This window comes from Callionymus lyra, chromosome 9, assembly GCF_982586985.1.
Source record: "Callionymus lyra chromosome 9, fCalLyr1.hap1.1, whole genome shotgun sequence".
NCBI lineage: Eukaryota > Metazoa > Chordata > Actinopteri > Syngnathiformes > Callionymidae > Callionymus > Callionymus lyra.
Genome location: NC_141826.1, coordinates 21,612,399 through 21,625,957, shown reverse-complemented (window position 1 = coordinate 21,625,957; position 13,559 = coordinate 21,612,399). Strand labels below are relative to the sequence as shown.

Here is a 13,559-nt window from a genome sequence, read left to right as displayed (position 1 = left end):
CAACATCTATTGGAAATGTTTTAGTATATCTAAGTAGGGGTGTGTATTTTCAAAAATCTAACGATACGATGCATATCACGATACAGGGAAAACAATATGATGTATTGTGATATATTGTGATACTGTTGGATAAAATATATATTTGTAGTATTGTCGAGAAGTTGACTCTGGTGTTGTAGTATTTACAGACCACATGACTCTTGACGAAGTCGTAACTGCTTTCATTTGTTTTCAAAACAAAATGTGTCCAAACATCAGCTTCAAAAGCTCCCGGAGTCGACTGTATCCTCTCATCCTCAGTCAACGCCGGTATCTCCCGCGATTTCATTGTTCCCATAGCTGCAGGGGACGTAATGACCGATGCCATCTAGTGGCCGTAAGTTTAAATGATTGATACAGTGCTGTTAAATATCGACACAAAATTGTGGGAAAAAAATATCGTGGTATATCTATGTATGGAAATTTTGTCAAACCATGTTGTCAGAATCAAGCAATTTTTGGTCATCAGAGAGAGATTTTGCTTTTCTAATGTTACGCATTAGAGTCCGAGGGATAAGAGAGTTGTTTAAATTAAAACTTTTAAATCTGCTTGTTGTATGTTGGTTTGTTTTTGAATATTTATTTAACTAATTCCAATATTAATATGGTGGAAATCAGTCTATTTTTGGGCTGCGTAGCAATTTGTTAACGTAATAAAGTCCAAGAAACTTCTGCAACTTAAATAATCCGACCGTATGTTCAGCGTGTCCTTGTGCGCCCCCACATTTCCCTTCTTTCAAAAGGACAAAAACACCATAATTCAACTTCCTATTATGTGGAAGTGAATTGAAAAGACAACAGGAAAACTAATGAATAACAATTGCTGCCACTTTTTTTCTTTATTTGTTCCAATCTTGCGATGCTAATCGACATAACAACAGCAATACAAACTCGTCCCTCACGAAAGGTGTGGAATGACAAACTGGACAAGTTGTCATCACACATCCCTGGTTGTGTACAGTATGTGTGTTGTCGTCGGGGGGGGGGGGGGCCTTAAATGACTCCCATCATGTCCGATCGTTTCCCCCGAAGTGACATCGCTAAAGTGTAATGGTCCCGCTGATGGTGTGTCAAAGTGTGGCGTTAATTATAGCACCATGCTACGTTAAACACATTAGCATTAGCATGACGAGGGTGCGATTAGTGACAAAAAAAATGGGGTCGTGCTCTCGTTCTAATTGATTCTCTCTCTTGCTACTGTTGCTGAACTCGTGTCACGTGATTCTCCGCCATAGACGTCGACGATAAAGGATCTGTTTATGTGATAAATACTGTCGACCGAGATTAAATGGTTTAATTGAGTTTAAAATGGAGACAAATGTGGCGTCAAGAAAATACTCTTTAGATGTTGATTTGATACCTGTATGTAGTTTAACTTGTTTGGCAATTGCGATTGTTTTTCAGGGACTGAAATTTTCTGCTATTTTTGGCACTTTTTCTTTTAGCTTTAAGACGTTTGTTTTTATTTTACAAATTTGTGGGGTTTGTTTTAGGTTTAATTTAGGTTTATTTATGTCACACATTACCGAGACAAGGTTCATGACCTGTAAAAACATGGTCCTTTTCCAGATAAAACACCTTTCAGACTAACATGCTATACAATATGGTGGGGGGCCACTGTTCTAGAGGGTCACTGAGAGGGCGCATACCTCCCCCAAGGAGTTGTAATCACATTTCTTAATTTAAAACCTAAAACAACCAAATCGATTAAACATAATCGTCCAAAAAATGTGGCAAAAACAAGTTCCCTAACCTGAATTCGGACCAGAACTCTTTGACCCCCACTTGGGGAGGGGGGGCATTGGTGATATTAGCTTAGCTGCATTCCTGGGCTTATGTAGCAACTCTAAGACAGAGTAAAAAAAAATATTTGGTCAAGCAGTAACAATGAAGTCCATTCTTCACTTTATTTAGCAGCAGCAGTTAAAGGCCATACAAGTCAATGTCAAAGCCTTCACAACCTTCCTAAACACGGATGAAACTTTCCAATATTTATTTGTACTCTAATCAAAAATCAATTGAAACAATGTTTTAGAAACAAATAATTAAGGATAAGTTGCAAAAAAAAACAACTTATTGCCTTGGTGAAAAGAGTGATACTTTTATTTTTTGATATACTATTTTGTGGGGGAAAACTATCACTCTTCTATTGAATTTAAGTTTTAATTTTGTCTATATAATGTGTTTAGTTAGCTTTTGATACATATGACTTTATATGACTCTGGGGAAATTCCTTATTGGGTCCTAGTTCTTGATGGAAGGTCTAAACCTGTTTGAAAAAAAACACACAACTCTGTCCCCCCCAAGGTAACACAACATGATTACGACCTAATAAACTCACACCAAGGTGAACGTCTCATCACATTATTGATTAGAAAAGTCTTGTAAACATGTTCTCCTGGTGTTTTTTTAATAATGTAATGGCCGCTTTATTGCATATAATAAATGATGTCGGTAGGTGTTAGCTCACACGTTCGTGATTGTGCGTCTCTTTTTCCTCACGATAATGATCACAATATCAATGTGTTGATGCAGCAAAACAAATGAATACGTCGAGGATACTTTCAGGTTAAAAATGTAAATAAAGTGAAATAAATAGTTTGACATAAAGTAGCCCATAATGTATGCTTTACTGGAAAGTTAATACAAACGCTACAAATCTATATTTAGAAATTTAATAAAAAGTTCTATCCATGTTTACTTTTCTTTTGTATAAGAGTATATTATTATATAGATTATACGTTAGAAATGTACAGTAATTTCAGGTTTAACTTGCTTACCTACATTTTATTACATTATAAAAATAGTTATCAAATTTTAACACACTGTAATCCGGCAAAAGTAGAAATCCCCCATTGAGCATAATTGAGCATCTTTCATACATTAATAATATTCAAAATGATATCGTTAAACTGTAAAAAATGTTCTTCTGGTGCTAAAAGAGATTAGCATTATCTTCGTTCATCCGCAATTCACTTATGTTTAAATAAGAAACATTCGAAAATGTATTTAAAAATTTATCAAATGCCGTAGTTTATAGTAGTAAGAGTAAAATATTGAGAACATAAGGGTGTATCAATGACGTATAACTGTATGTATTACCATATTTTTCGGACTGTAAGGCGCTCCAGATTCTGATGCCAATGATATCAATAAACATGAGCAATTGTATATATGAGTACAGATTGGAATCCTACTAGTACAAAATGGAAAATCTGTACTAGTAGGATTCCAGATCATACTAGTAGATAATCCTACCACTGAACTGGGATCTGAATATTGGAATTCCGATCTGTCCTAGGACAAATGGGAATTCTACCAGGACAATCTCCAATTCTAATAGGAAAAATTCAGATTACTTTAAAATGTTGTTTTTGAATTCCAATCTGTACTTGTAGGATTCCAGATCCTACTGGATTCCAATCTATACTGTGACATATACATCGGTTTAAAGTTTGTAAGAATTCAAACTTGAGGCACACTGTTGATTTATGAGGAAATTAAAGGATTTTTAATTGGCTTCATAGTCTGAAAAATTACAGTACACATGACTTTTTGCCACAACAGTCTTGTTAATTCAAGGAGTAGATCTTTCCTCACAGCCCTTTCAATCCCCCGTCGCTCGTTCATTTGTTCCCGCAGACAAAAGCACATTGTTTGTGTTACGTAACCGCAACTATTTAATTATAGGTTCTCTTGTAAACTATTGTTTCGGGGGGAGTTCATATTTTTTAATGTGCCGCGCTCTCGGGGGCTGTTTTGCTTTCCATTGTGACTCAGTTGCTGGTGGGAGGAGGCGATTTGTGATCGGGGGGTGATTGAAGACCACCCCGAGAAAAGGGCTTAATGTTCCGTCTGCGGAGATAGACGGAGAGAGAAAGAGACGAGCATCTAAAAATCAATTTTCTTGTTTTTCCCTCGACGACCATTCCTACTGTCACTAATGGAATTATTGTTGGGTTGATACTGAAGATCCTGTCGTGTTGTTGACGGATCATAAAGAAAACTAAACCCTTAACTTGACACTGATGGAGTGAGAGAAACATGCAGTGACTGCAATCCCCCAAATCCAGTCTTTTTTCTTATCATTGATTTGGCATCCTGCCGATCTGGATTCTTGACAGCTGATTGGCTCCTTCAATCCCCCGTCCTGGAAAGACTTGTCCAGCCGGAGTCATTGATCGATGGTGTGACTCTTTATCCAGTCGAGAAGAACAGCCTCAGTCACACTAATGTTGATCGACATGATCCCATTTCTTTTTTTAGCATTTGAAATATGGTTGATAGCTTAACGATAGCAGTGGTCCAGTACCTGTTTCTCACCGTAGACCGGTTTAATGTTGGGGTAACATCCCCAGACTGAAATAAAAATAGCAAATTGTCTTTTTCCTCTCATTTTCACTAGTATACAGGTTTATTTGTTGAGTAAACTGGACTGAAATGAGCTTTTTTTGAGAAAATACTGTCTTTCCAATACTGGTTACGGCCGGTAAGCAACGCCTCATGTTCCTAGGAGTCGTGGAACCACTGGCGGAAGGGACTTGCTGAGAAAATGCTTGCAGCTACAGCTCTATCCACCACAGAGAGTGACAAACGCTTCAAGAAATATGTGAATCCAGATGGTTAGCCCACAACGTTGACATTGAATCTTCTCTTCATGGTTCCTTTAATATTGCCTAAAATCTTGCAATGAATTTTGGGGGTAGTTTGCTGTGTTGCGAAAAGACAAACAATGGCATACTAGTACATACTAATCCGTAGTGTTGCTGTTTTTTTTTGCAAACAACAAAACTTTGTGGGAGGCCCTACTTGCCACACCCACCTTACTTATGGTGTCAACAAACCAAAAATGTCAATTGTGTTTTTAAATTCTACGCCTGTTGCTGAGTCAAAAGTGATCGAGAGCTGTGATGGGTTGGCTGGGCGGCAAAGCATTACGGGAGCTGTTCAAGTTCAAGATTAAATCTCATTACTGGGATACATTTTTAATGCGAGGGGTTTTCAGAACGTAACCCCACGATAAAAGAAGGACCAGTGCATTGTTGCCGTTGGTTCTTGCCTTAATTTTTCTTTTGGTTCCTTCCCATGTTGTCGGCCACTGACATCTACTGTTGTCTTGCAGGTAACTTGCCAGCTTATGTGGGATTTGATGTTACCTCTAGATTGGTTCAACTGAAGATGGAAACACTGGAGTCTGAGCTGACCTGCCCGATCTGCCTGGAGTTATTTGAAGATCCGCTGCTCTTGCCTTGCGCTCACAGTCTGTGCTTCAACTGTGCTCACCGCATCCTGGTCTCTCACTGTTCCACGAGCAAACCCCTCGAGTCCATCTCGGCTTTTCAGTGCCCGACTTGCCGCTACGTCATCACGCTGAATCACCGTGGGCTCGAGGGCCTGAAGCGCAATGTGACGCTGCAGAACATCATTGACCGCTTTCAGAAGGCCTCCCTCAGTGGCCCCAACTCCCCAACAGAGAGCCGCCGCCTGCAGCAGCAGCGGCCCTACACCGCCACCATTAGCGGAACTATTGGAGGCGGTGGTGGTGGCGGCGGTGGAGGTGGCACCAGCGGAAGCAGCGCCCGGAGCAGCCCGGCCACTTCCAGCCACAGCCACTCGCACGCCAACCACATCAACCACAACAACGCCAACCACAGCCCGGCTGTCGTGGCCAAGATGGACCACCGGATTAGCTGCCAGTTCTGCGAGCAGGACCCGCCGCGGGAAGCCATCAAGACGTGCGTGACGTGCGAGGTGTCCTACTGCGACCGCTGCCTTCGCGCCACGCATCCCAACAAGAAGCCCTTCACCAGCCATCGCCTGGTGGAGCCGGTGCCGGACACGCACATCCGCGGCCTGACCTGCCTGGAGCACGAGAACGAGAAGGTCAACATGTACTGCCTGGTGGACGACCAGCTCATCTGCGCCCTCTGCAAGCTGGTGGGCCGACACCGGGAGCACCAGGTCTCCTCGCTCACCGAGCGCTTCGACAAACTCAAGGTGAGTCGGCGACTCAACGTCACTCTTTTCTTTTGTGGTGACAGCAAAGTGTAGGTTGTCAACATGGAACCCATGACATCCTTCATTCTCACAGTTTGACTCACAACATCATTCCAACAACAAGTTCTTAGTGGCTACACAACCGTTATTAAAACACACAATGACACACAAACTCTGTCACTACTTTACCTGCGGCCATTTACATGAGGAACCTGAACCGGAACCTTGCCCTTCAAAATAAAAGTGCTGGACAAAAATGAGTGATGGAAAATGTGCAAACAAAACGACACATGACCATATATATTTATCATTCAAATTATTTCCAACAAAACATGTGGTTTATTTACCATTACTGACTTTTTTGTTACATCCAAATAGAATTATTAAAAAACAAAATCAATCATATTTTGATACATTTTAAACAATTTTTATTCATTTTCTCTCAACAGTTTAATGTAACAATCCTCCTTCAATAAAGGCGCCGACGAGGACGGCTGCCTCTCCAGTAGCTCCGCAGCATTTTTGCTGGCTATTGGTAAAAAACAATTTCCCGAAGGAGACCTCCTGAGGGATCAATAAAGTTTTACCTTACCTTACCTTACCTTACCTTACCTTAACATCCTGTTACGTTTGCATGTTCTGGTTATTAACAAAGGAGATGACATCAAACCCTTGCAGGTGCCAAGGTTTTGAGGTGGTTGATTTTTTTTGGTAGCTAAATCAGAATCAGAATTTTAAAAAATAAATATATTCAAAAATCATTTAAATTGAACAAAATGAGAAAAGAATGAGTAAAACAAAAATGAGAATGTTCTGTTGAACTGAATTCAACTCTAATTAAAAGAGAAAAGCTATTTTTAACCGAATGCTAACTGCATCTTCCCTGTAACACAATTAAATAACAGGCTTATAATTAATAGTATTAATGTTGTGAAAGAGTAGCATCAACATTTTCTAAATAAATATATGTGTTATGTCTCAAATGGTGTAGATTCCCGTTACGGGACAAATACTCAATAATATTTGTTATATAAATATATATAATTGACAAATAATGGAAAAAATGACACTTCACTCACTAAACAATGAGATTAAAAGTGATTAATAATTCGCTTTTTGATGGTCTTTGATCGTGTTAAAATAACGGGCGAGTTTGAATAAACAAATCCCACTGATTTCCTGGAATGAAAGTCGCTTGTAACTGTAAGTAAAACAACATTTTGGATCCTCCTCACCGACGCCTTCTGGTGTAACTTCTCTCCACGAAAGCTGATCCAGAAGGACGAGCAAACATGTTGCAGTGTTCTGAAGAGATGGAGAAGCAGTGGGACGGCCGTCATTATAATAGTCGATGAGCTGGCATTCCACGCGACCGCTGAGCTTTGAGGCATAAAGAGGCCGATCTGCTGAATCAGGCTGATAAACAACAGAGAGGCAGGAGCTGGAGAGCCACAGCAGACGTGGTCGGAACCACCGAGCGTAAACGTTTGTGGCCTAAATGGACCATCATCCAGTCGTTCTGTCAAATATTTCAAGTGTTTTTAACCAAAGAAAATCACAAGAATGTAAGTCAGTAAGTAAAGGTTATTTGTGAAGATCTTTCTAGACCAGGGTCACAAAGTGCTTTAACAATCAAAAACAATACACAGTTAAATATATATACTTAAAAGATCAAGACACTTAAGACAAACACAAAAAAAGCACAAATAAAAAAGGTCTTAAGATGTTTCTTGAAGGAGTCAGTAGATCATCAAACACAGATGTTTCTTGAAGGAGTCAGTAGATCATCAAACACAGATGTTTCTTGAAGGAGTCAGTAGATCATCAAACACAGATGTTTCTTGAAGGAGTCAGTAGATCATCAAACACAGATGTTTCTTGAAGGAGTCAGTAGATCATCAAACACAGATGTTTCTTGAAGGAGTCAGTAGATCATCAAACACAGATGTTTCTTGAAGGAGTCAGTAGATCATCAAACACAGATGTTCCTTGAAGGAGTCAGTAGATCATCAAACACATATGTTTCTTGAAGGAGTCAGTAGATCATCAAACACAGATGTTTCTTGAAGGAGTCAGTAGATCATCAAACACAGATGTTTCTTGAAGGAGTCAGTAGATCATCAAACACAGATGTTTCTTGAAGGAGTCAGTAGATCATCAAACACATATGTTTCTTGAAGGAGTCAGTAGATCATCAAACACAGATGTTCCTTGAAGGAGTCAGTAGATCATCAAACACAGATGTTTCTTGAAGGAGTCAGTAGATCATCAAACACAGATGTTTCTTGAAGGAGTCAGTAGATCATCAAACACAGATGTTTCTTGAAGGAGTCAGTAGATCATCAAACACAGATGTTTCTTGAAGGAGTCAGTAGATCATCAAACACAGATGTTCCTTGAAGGAGTCAGTAGATCATCAAACACAGATGTTTCTTGAAGGAGTCAGTAGATCATCAAACACAGATGTTTCTTGAAGGAGTCAGTAGATCATCAAACACAGATGTTTCTTGAAGGAGTCATTAGATCATCAAACACAGATGTTTCTTGAAGGAGTCAGTAGATCATCAAACACAGATGTTTCTTGAAGGAGTCAGTAGATCATCAAACACAGATGTTTCTTGAAGGAGTCAGTAGATCATCAAACACATATGTTTCTTGAAGGAGTCAGTAGATCATCAAACACAGATGTTTCTTGAAGGAGTCAGTAGATCATCAAACACAGATGTTTCTTGAAGGAGTCAGTAGATCATCAAACACAGATGTTTCTTGAAGGAGTCAGTAGATCATCAAACACAGATGTTTCTTGAAGGAGTCAGTAGATCATCAAACACAGATGTTCCTTGAAGGAGTCAGTAGATCATCAAACACATATGTTTCTTGAAGGAGTCAGTAGATCATCAAACACATATGTTTCTTGAAGGAGTCAGTAGATCATCAAACACAGATGTTCCTTGAAGGAGTCAGTAGATCATCAAACACATATGTTTCTTGAAGGAGTCAGTAGATCATCAAACACAGATGTTTCTTGAAGGAGTCAGTAGATCATCAAACACAGATGTTTCTTGAAGGAGTCAGTAGATCATCAAACACATATGTTTCTTGAAGGAGTCAGTAGATCATCAAACACATATGTTTCTTGAAGGAGTCAGTAGATCATCAAACACAGATGTTTCTTGAAGGAGTCAGTAGATCATCAAACACAGATGTTTCTTGAAGGAGTCATTAGATCATCAAACACATATGTTTCTTGAAGGAGTCAGTAGATCATCAAACACAGAGATGGTTCCAAAGCTTAGGAGCAACAGCCTGGAAGGATTTCTCTCCTCTGGTCCAGAACCGTGTTCAGGAACCATCAGTAGATTCTGATCCACAGACCTCAGAGCCCGAGCTGGGGTGTAAGTCTGGATCAGAATCTACTGATGGAAGGTCTGACCATGAATAGATCTGAAAGTAAGAACCAGAATTTTAAAATTGATCCTGAAAGAAACTGGAAGCCAATGAAGAGTTTTAAGGATCGGAGAAATGTGAGTTCTTCTACTAGAGCGGCTCAGAATTCTCTCTGCAGAGTTTTGTATTAGATAAACACTAGCAAGTTCAATCATGGAAACTATTTTCATTCAACTGTTCCCTAACAATAAAAATGGTTTTACATGACAGTCAAAAATGAATTTGCAGCACATATATACGGTCAATTTTCAGTAGAAAACTTTGTTTCCAGATGTTATGTCTCAACTTTGTTCGTTGATTCGTAATTTGTTCAAAGACGCTTCACAAAAAGGCAGCATTTATTTATTTATACAATATTTTAATCTCAAGCGGTCAAAAATAAAATAAATAATTTATTCATTTTCTTGTAAAATATAAAGACTAATCTTTATTTCAAACTATTTTCCTCGTGGTCACCGCTTTGGGTCGCGGGGGCAGCAGCGTCAGCAGGGAAGCCCAGACTTTCCTCGCCCTCGATCGATGGATTATGAAGCTCCTGGTATCAGAGACAGTTTTCAGCCTCTCGTGTGATTGGGTTTGAAACCCTGATCCATGAGTGTGACGAGTCCGAACCTGGTCTCTAATTTTGAAACAAAAAACTTTTTAACAAGAGCAACTGTTGCTCGTGAAACTGTCGCCACAGAGATAGTTTTTACATGTGATGCTGATATTTGTCTCGTAAACAAGTCGTCGCTTAAAAGTCTTAATCCTTCGTTCGTAACGGAGAGAATCTCTTAAGTCACTTGGATTAACGATGTTGCTTCTGCTGGTGTTTGTTTAGGGTTTTACTGTGAAAGGAAGTTATTTTGAACCTCAAGAAAAGACCCCGAGAGGCTTATTTTCAACTGTAGATTCATCAAATCTCTGTGAACCTTAAGTGACGATGATTCACCTGCTCAGGTGTGTAGTTTCTCCTGCAGGTTCTTGTTCTTCAACACAGTCTGTCTCCCAAACTGTGAGTTAGAGTAACATCCTCCTCTTCCTCATCCTCTTCCTCTTCCTCCTCCTTCACCTCATTCTCTTCCTCATCCTCTTCCTCTTCCTCCTCCTTCACCTCATTCTCTTCCTCATCCTCCTCCTTGTACATCTTCTCCTCATCCTCTTCCTCGTCTTCATACCCCACCTCCTTCTTCTCTTTCTTCTCCTCCATCGTCTCCTTCTCTTCCTTCTCCTCCTCCACCTCCTCCTTCTCTTCCTTCTCCTCCTCCACCTCCTCCTTCTATTCCTTCTCCTCCTCCTTCTCCACCTTCTCATTCTCTTCCTTCTCCTCATTCTCCTCCACCTTCTCATTCTCTTCCTTCTCCTCATCCTCCTCCACCTCCTCCTTCTCTTCCTTATCCTCATCCTCCTCCACCTCCACGTTCTCTCCATTCTCCTCCTCCACCTCTCCCTTCTCCTCATCCTCCTCCACCTCTTCGTTCTCTTCCTCCTCCACATCCTCCTTCTCTTCCTTCTCCTCATCCTCCTCCACCTATTCTTTTTCCTCATCCTGCTCCACCTCTTCCTTCTCCTCCTTAACCTCCTAGTTCTCTTCCTTCTCCACCTCCTCCTTCTCTGCCTTTTCCTCATCCTGCTCCACCTCCTCATTCTCTTCCTTCTACTCATCCGCCTCCAAGCCCTTCTCCTCCTCATCCTTCTCTTCCTCTTCCAGCTTATCCATCTCCTCCTATTGTCCATCCTCCTTCTCCTCCTCCACCTCCTCCTTCTATTCCTTCTCCTCCTCCTCCTCCACCTTCTCATTCTCTTCCTTCTCCTCATCCTCCTCCACCTTCTCATTCTCTTCCTTCTCCTCATCCTCCTCCAACTTCTCATTCTCTTCCTTCTCCTCATCCTCCTCCACCTCCTCCTTCTCTTCCTTATCCTCATCCTCCTCCACCTCCACGTTCTCTCCCTTCTCCTCCTCCGCCTCCTCCTTCTCCTCATCCTCCTCCACCTCCTCGTTCTCTTCCTCCTCCACATCCTCCTTCTCTTCCTCCTCCACATCCTCCTTCTCTTCCTTCTCCTCATCCTCCTCCACCTATTCTTTTCCTCATCCTGCTCCACCTCTTCCTTCTCCTCCTTAACCTCCTTGTTCTCATCCTTCTCCACCTCCTCCTTCTCTTCCTTCTCCTCCTCCTGCTCCACCTCCTCATTCTCTTCCTTCTACTCATCCGCCTCCAAGCCCTTCTCCTCCTCATCCTTCTCTTCCTCTTCCAGCTTCTCCATCTCCTCCTATTGTCCATCCTCCTCCTCCTCCTCCTCCTCCTCCTCCTCCTCCTCCTCCTCCTCCTCCTCCTCTCCAGCTGTGGTGTCCTACGTCTCTTTGGCCGAAAGGCTTTGAACTTCTTCCCAAATCCTGCACCTAATCTGGTGAAGTCTCCCTGGTGAAGTTCTGATCCAGCTTCTGGTGCAGGAGTCTCTGCTCCACTGCTCACGGAGGATGTAGGTCAGTCAGAGCTGAGGGTCGTCTGTGTTCGAGCTGCTCTTTCCATTTTGGTGAAACTCTAAAAATAGACGACTTGACATCTTGTGGTCATTTGCATGAAGAAACAAATGATTGTTCCTCTGTTTACTTGAACGTTTCTAAACAACTGTGAGTAGATGTTGTTTTCTTGAATATCTACTCATTTAGAAATGGAGTCAGTAATTATTATCTGTATTTCTCGTAGGCAGATGAACACTAAAATATTATATATATTATTAAATGTAATTATTCATTCATCTGCTTCATATGATTCCTTTAAAAGCACTGGAGCCTATACTGAGAATACTTCATGAATATTTGATCAAGTCCTTAAAGCATATTTTCTTACAAAGTCTTTCTTTAAGAATAAAATATAATAATTTAATAAATAACATTAACTTAATTTTTTTTAATAATACTATACTATATACAGATAACTATATAGAACGTCTTAATTGTTTATTTTTTTTCAATTGGAAAAATACTCTTTAATGAAATAAATCTCTTTCAACTTTTTATGTTTTTAAACAGTATTTTGCACCTTAACTTTTGCAACTTAATTTTTTTCGCCAGTATCCATTTTACTTAAAGTACTTCTCACAGAAACGCTGACAACAACTGAGACGAGATGAAAAGTACTTACAATATGTTGCTTAAGAAAAGGGGGTTGAAAGAGATGAGTTACTAGATCACTAGTGTTTGACTAGATCATAAGTTAGTATTACTTCCGTGTATATACTGAGCTGAGTCAGGGCACCAGCAAGAGGCGTCGCCATAGCAACCGAGCCTAGCAAGTTGCACAGTTCACAGACGGACGGAGACGTAAACAACAACGAGACATAGAAGTACAAATTGACAACTTTACAGAACGTGACACTGATTGGTCAAAGTGCGTATTTAAGTAACGCTTGATTTATACAATAAAAAATTATAAATGATCTTGCATGCTTCCGATATGTATATCGCACATGCCAATATCGCGATATCGATATTTTCACGATAAATCGTACAGCCCTAGTATAGAATATGTTTACATGCTTTTGTTTCCTTGAGGTGATTACAGTTGATTTTCTTAAACCCTGCAACATTCATTTGAAAATGAAACGTTTAAAGCTAAATTCAATCATTCAGTATATTCCGATGACACTGATTTAATTCCATAGGTTTGTGAGCCCTAAAATATTTTTGGCTCTCTAGGGTCAAGGTGACACGAAGGCCCCCCTTAACAAATGGGTTTGAGGTATCCCTTGTGTTGTCTCTGGGTCAAGGTGAACTGAAGGACTGAAAAAAAATGTGCTTGTGGTATCCCTTGTGTTTTTCTATGGGTCAAGGTGACCCGAAGGCCCCAAAATAAATGTGTTTGAGATATCCCTTGTGTTATCTCAGGGTCAAAGTGTCCCAAAGGATCGAAAACAAATATGTTTGAGGTATTCCTTGTGTTATCTCAGGGTCAAAGCGACCCAAAGGATCGAAAACAAATGTGTTTTAGGTATTCCTTGTGTTATCTTAGGGTCAAAGTGTCCCAAAGGAACGAAAACAAATATTTTTGAGGTATTCCTTGTGTTATCTCAGGGTCAAAGCGACCCAAAGGATC

General features: G+C 40.4%; 1 protein-coding gene across 4 annotated transcripts in view; it reads left to right on the top strand.

Annotated features, from left to right (window-relative positions):
• Positions 1–13,559, top strand: part of mid2 (midline 2) — a 179,594-nt gene that overhangs the window by 78,136 nt on the left and 87,899 nt on the right. For all 4 annotated transcript variants that reach the window (XR_015712870.1, XM_087799612.1, XM_087799613.1 and 1 more), the window contains one exon: positions 5,162–6,036. Coding sequence is in view for 3 of the 4 variants with exons in the window: in XM_087799612.1 (XP_087655738.1) it covers positions 5,218–6,036 (819 nt within the window). In the remaining variant the exon portion in view is untranslated. The remainder of the gene's footprint in view (positions 1–5,161; positions 6,037–13,559) is intronic.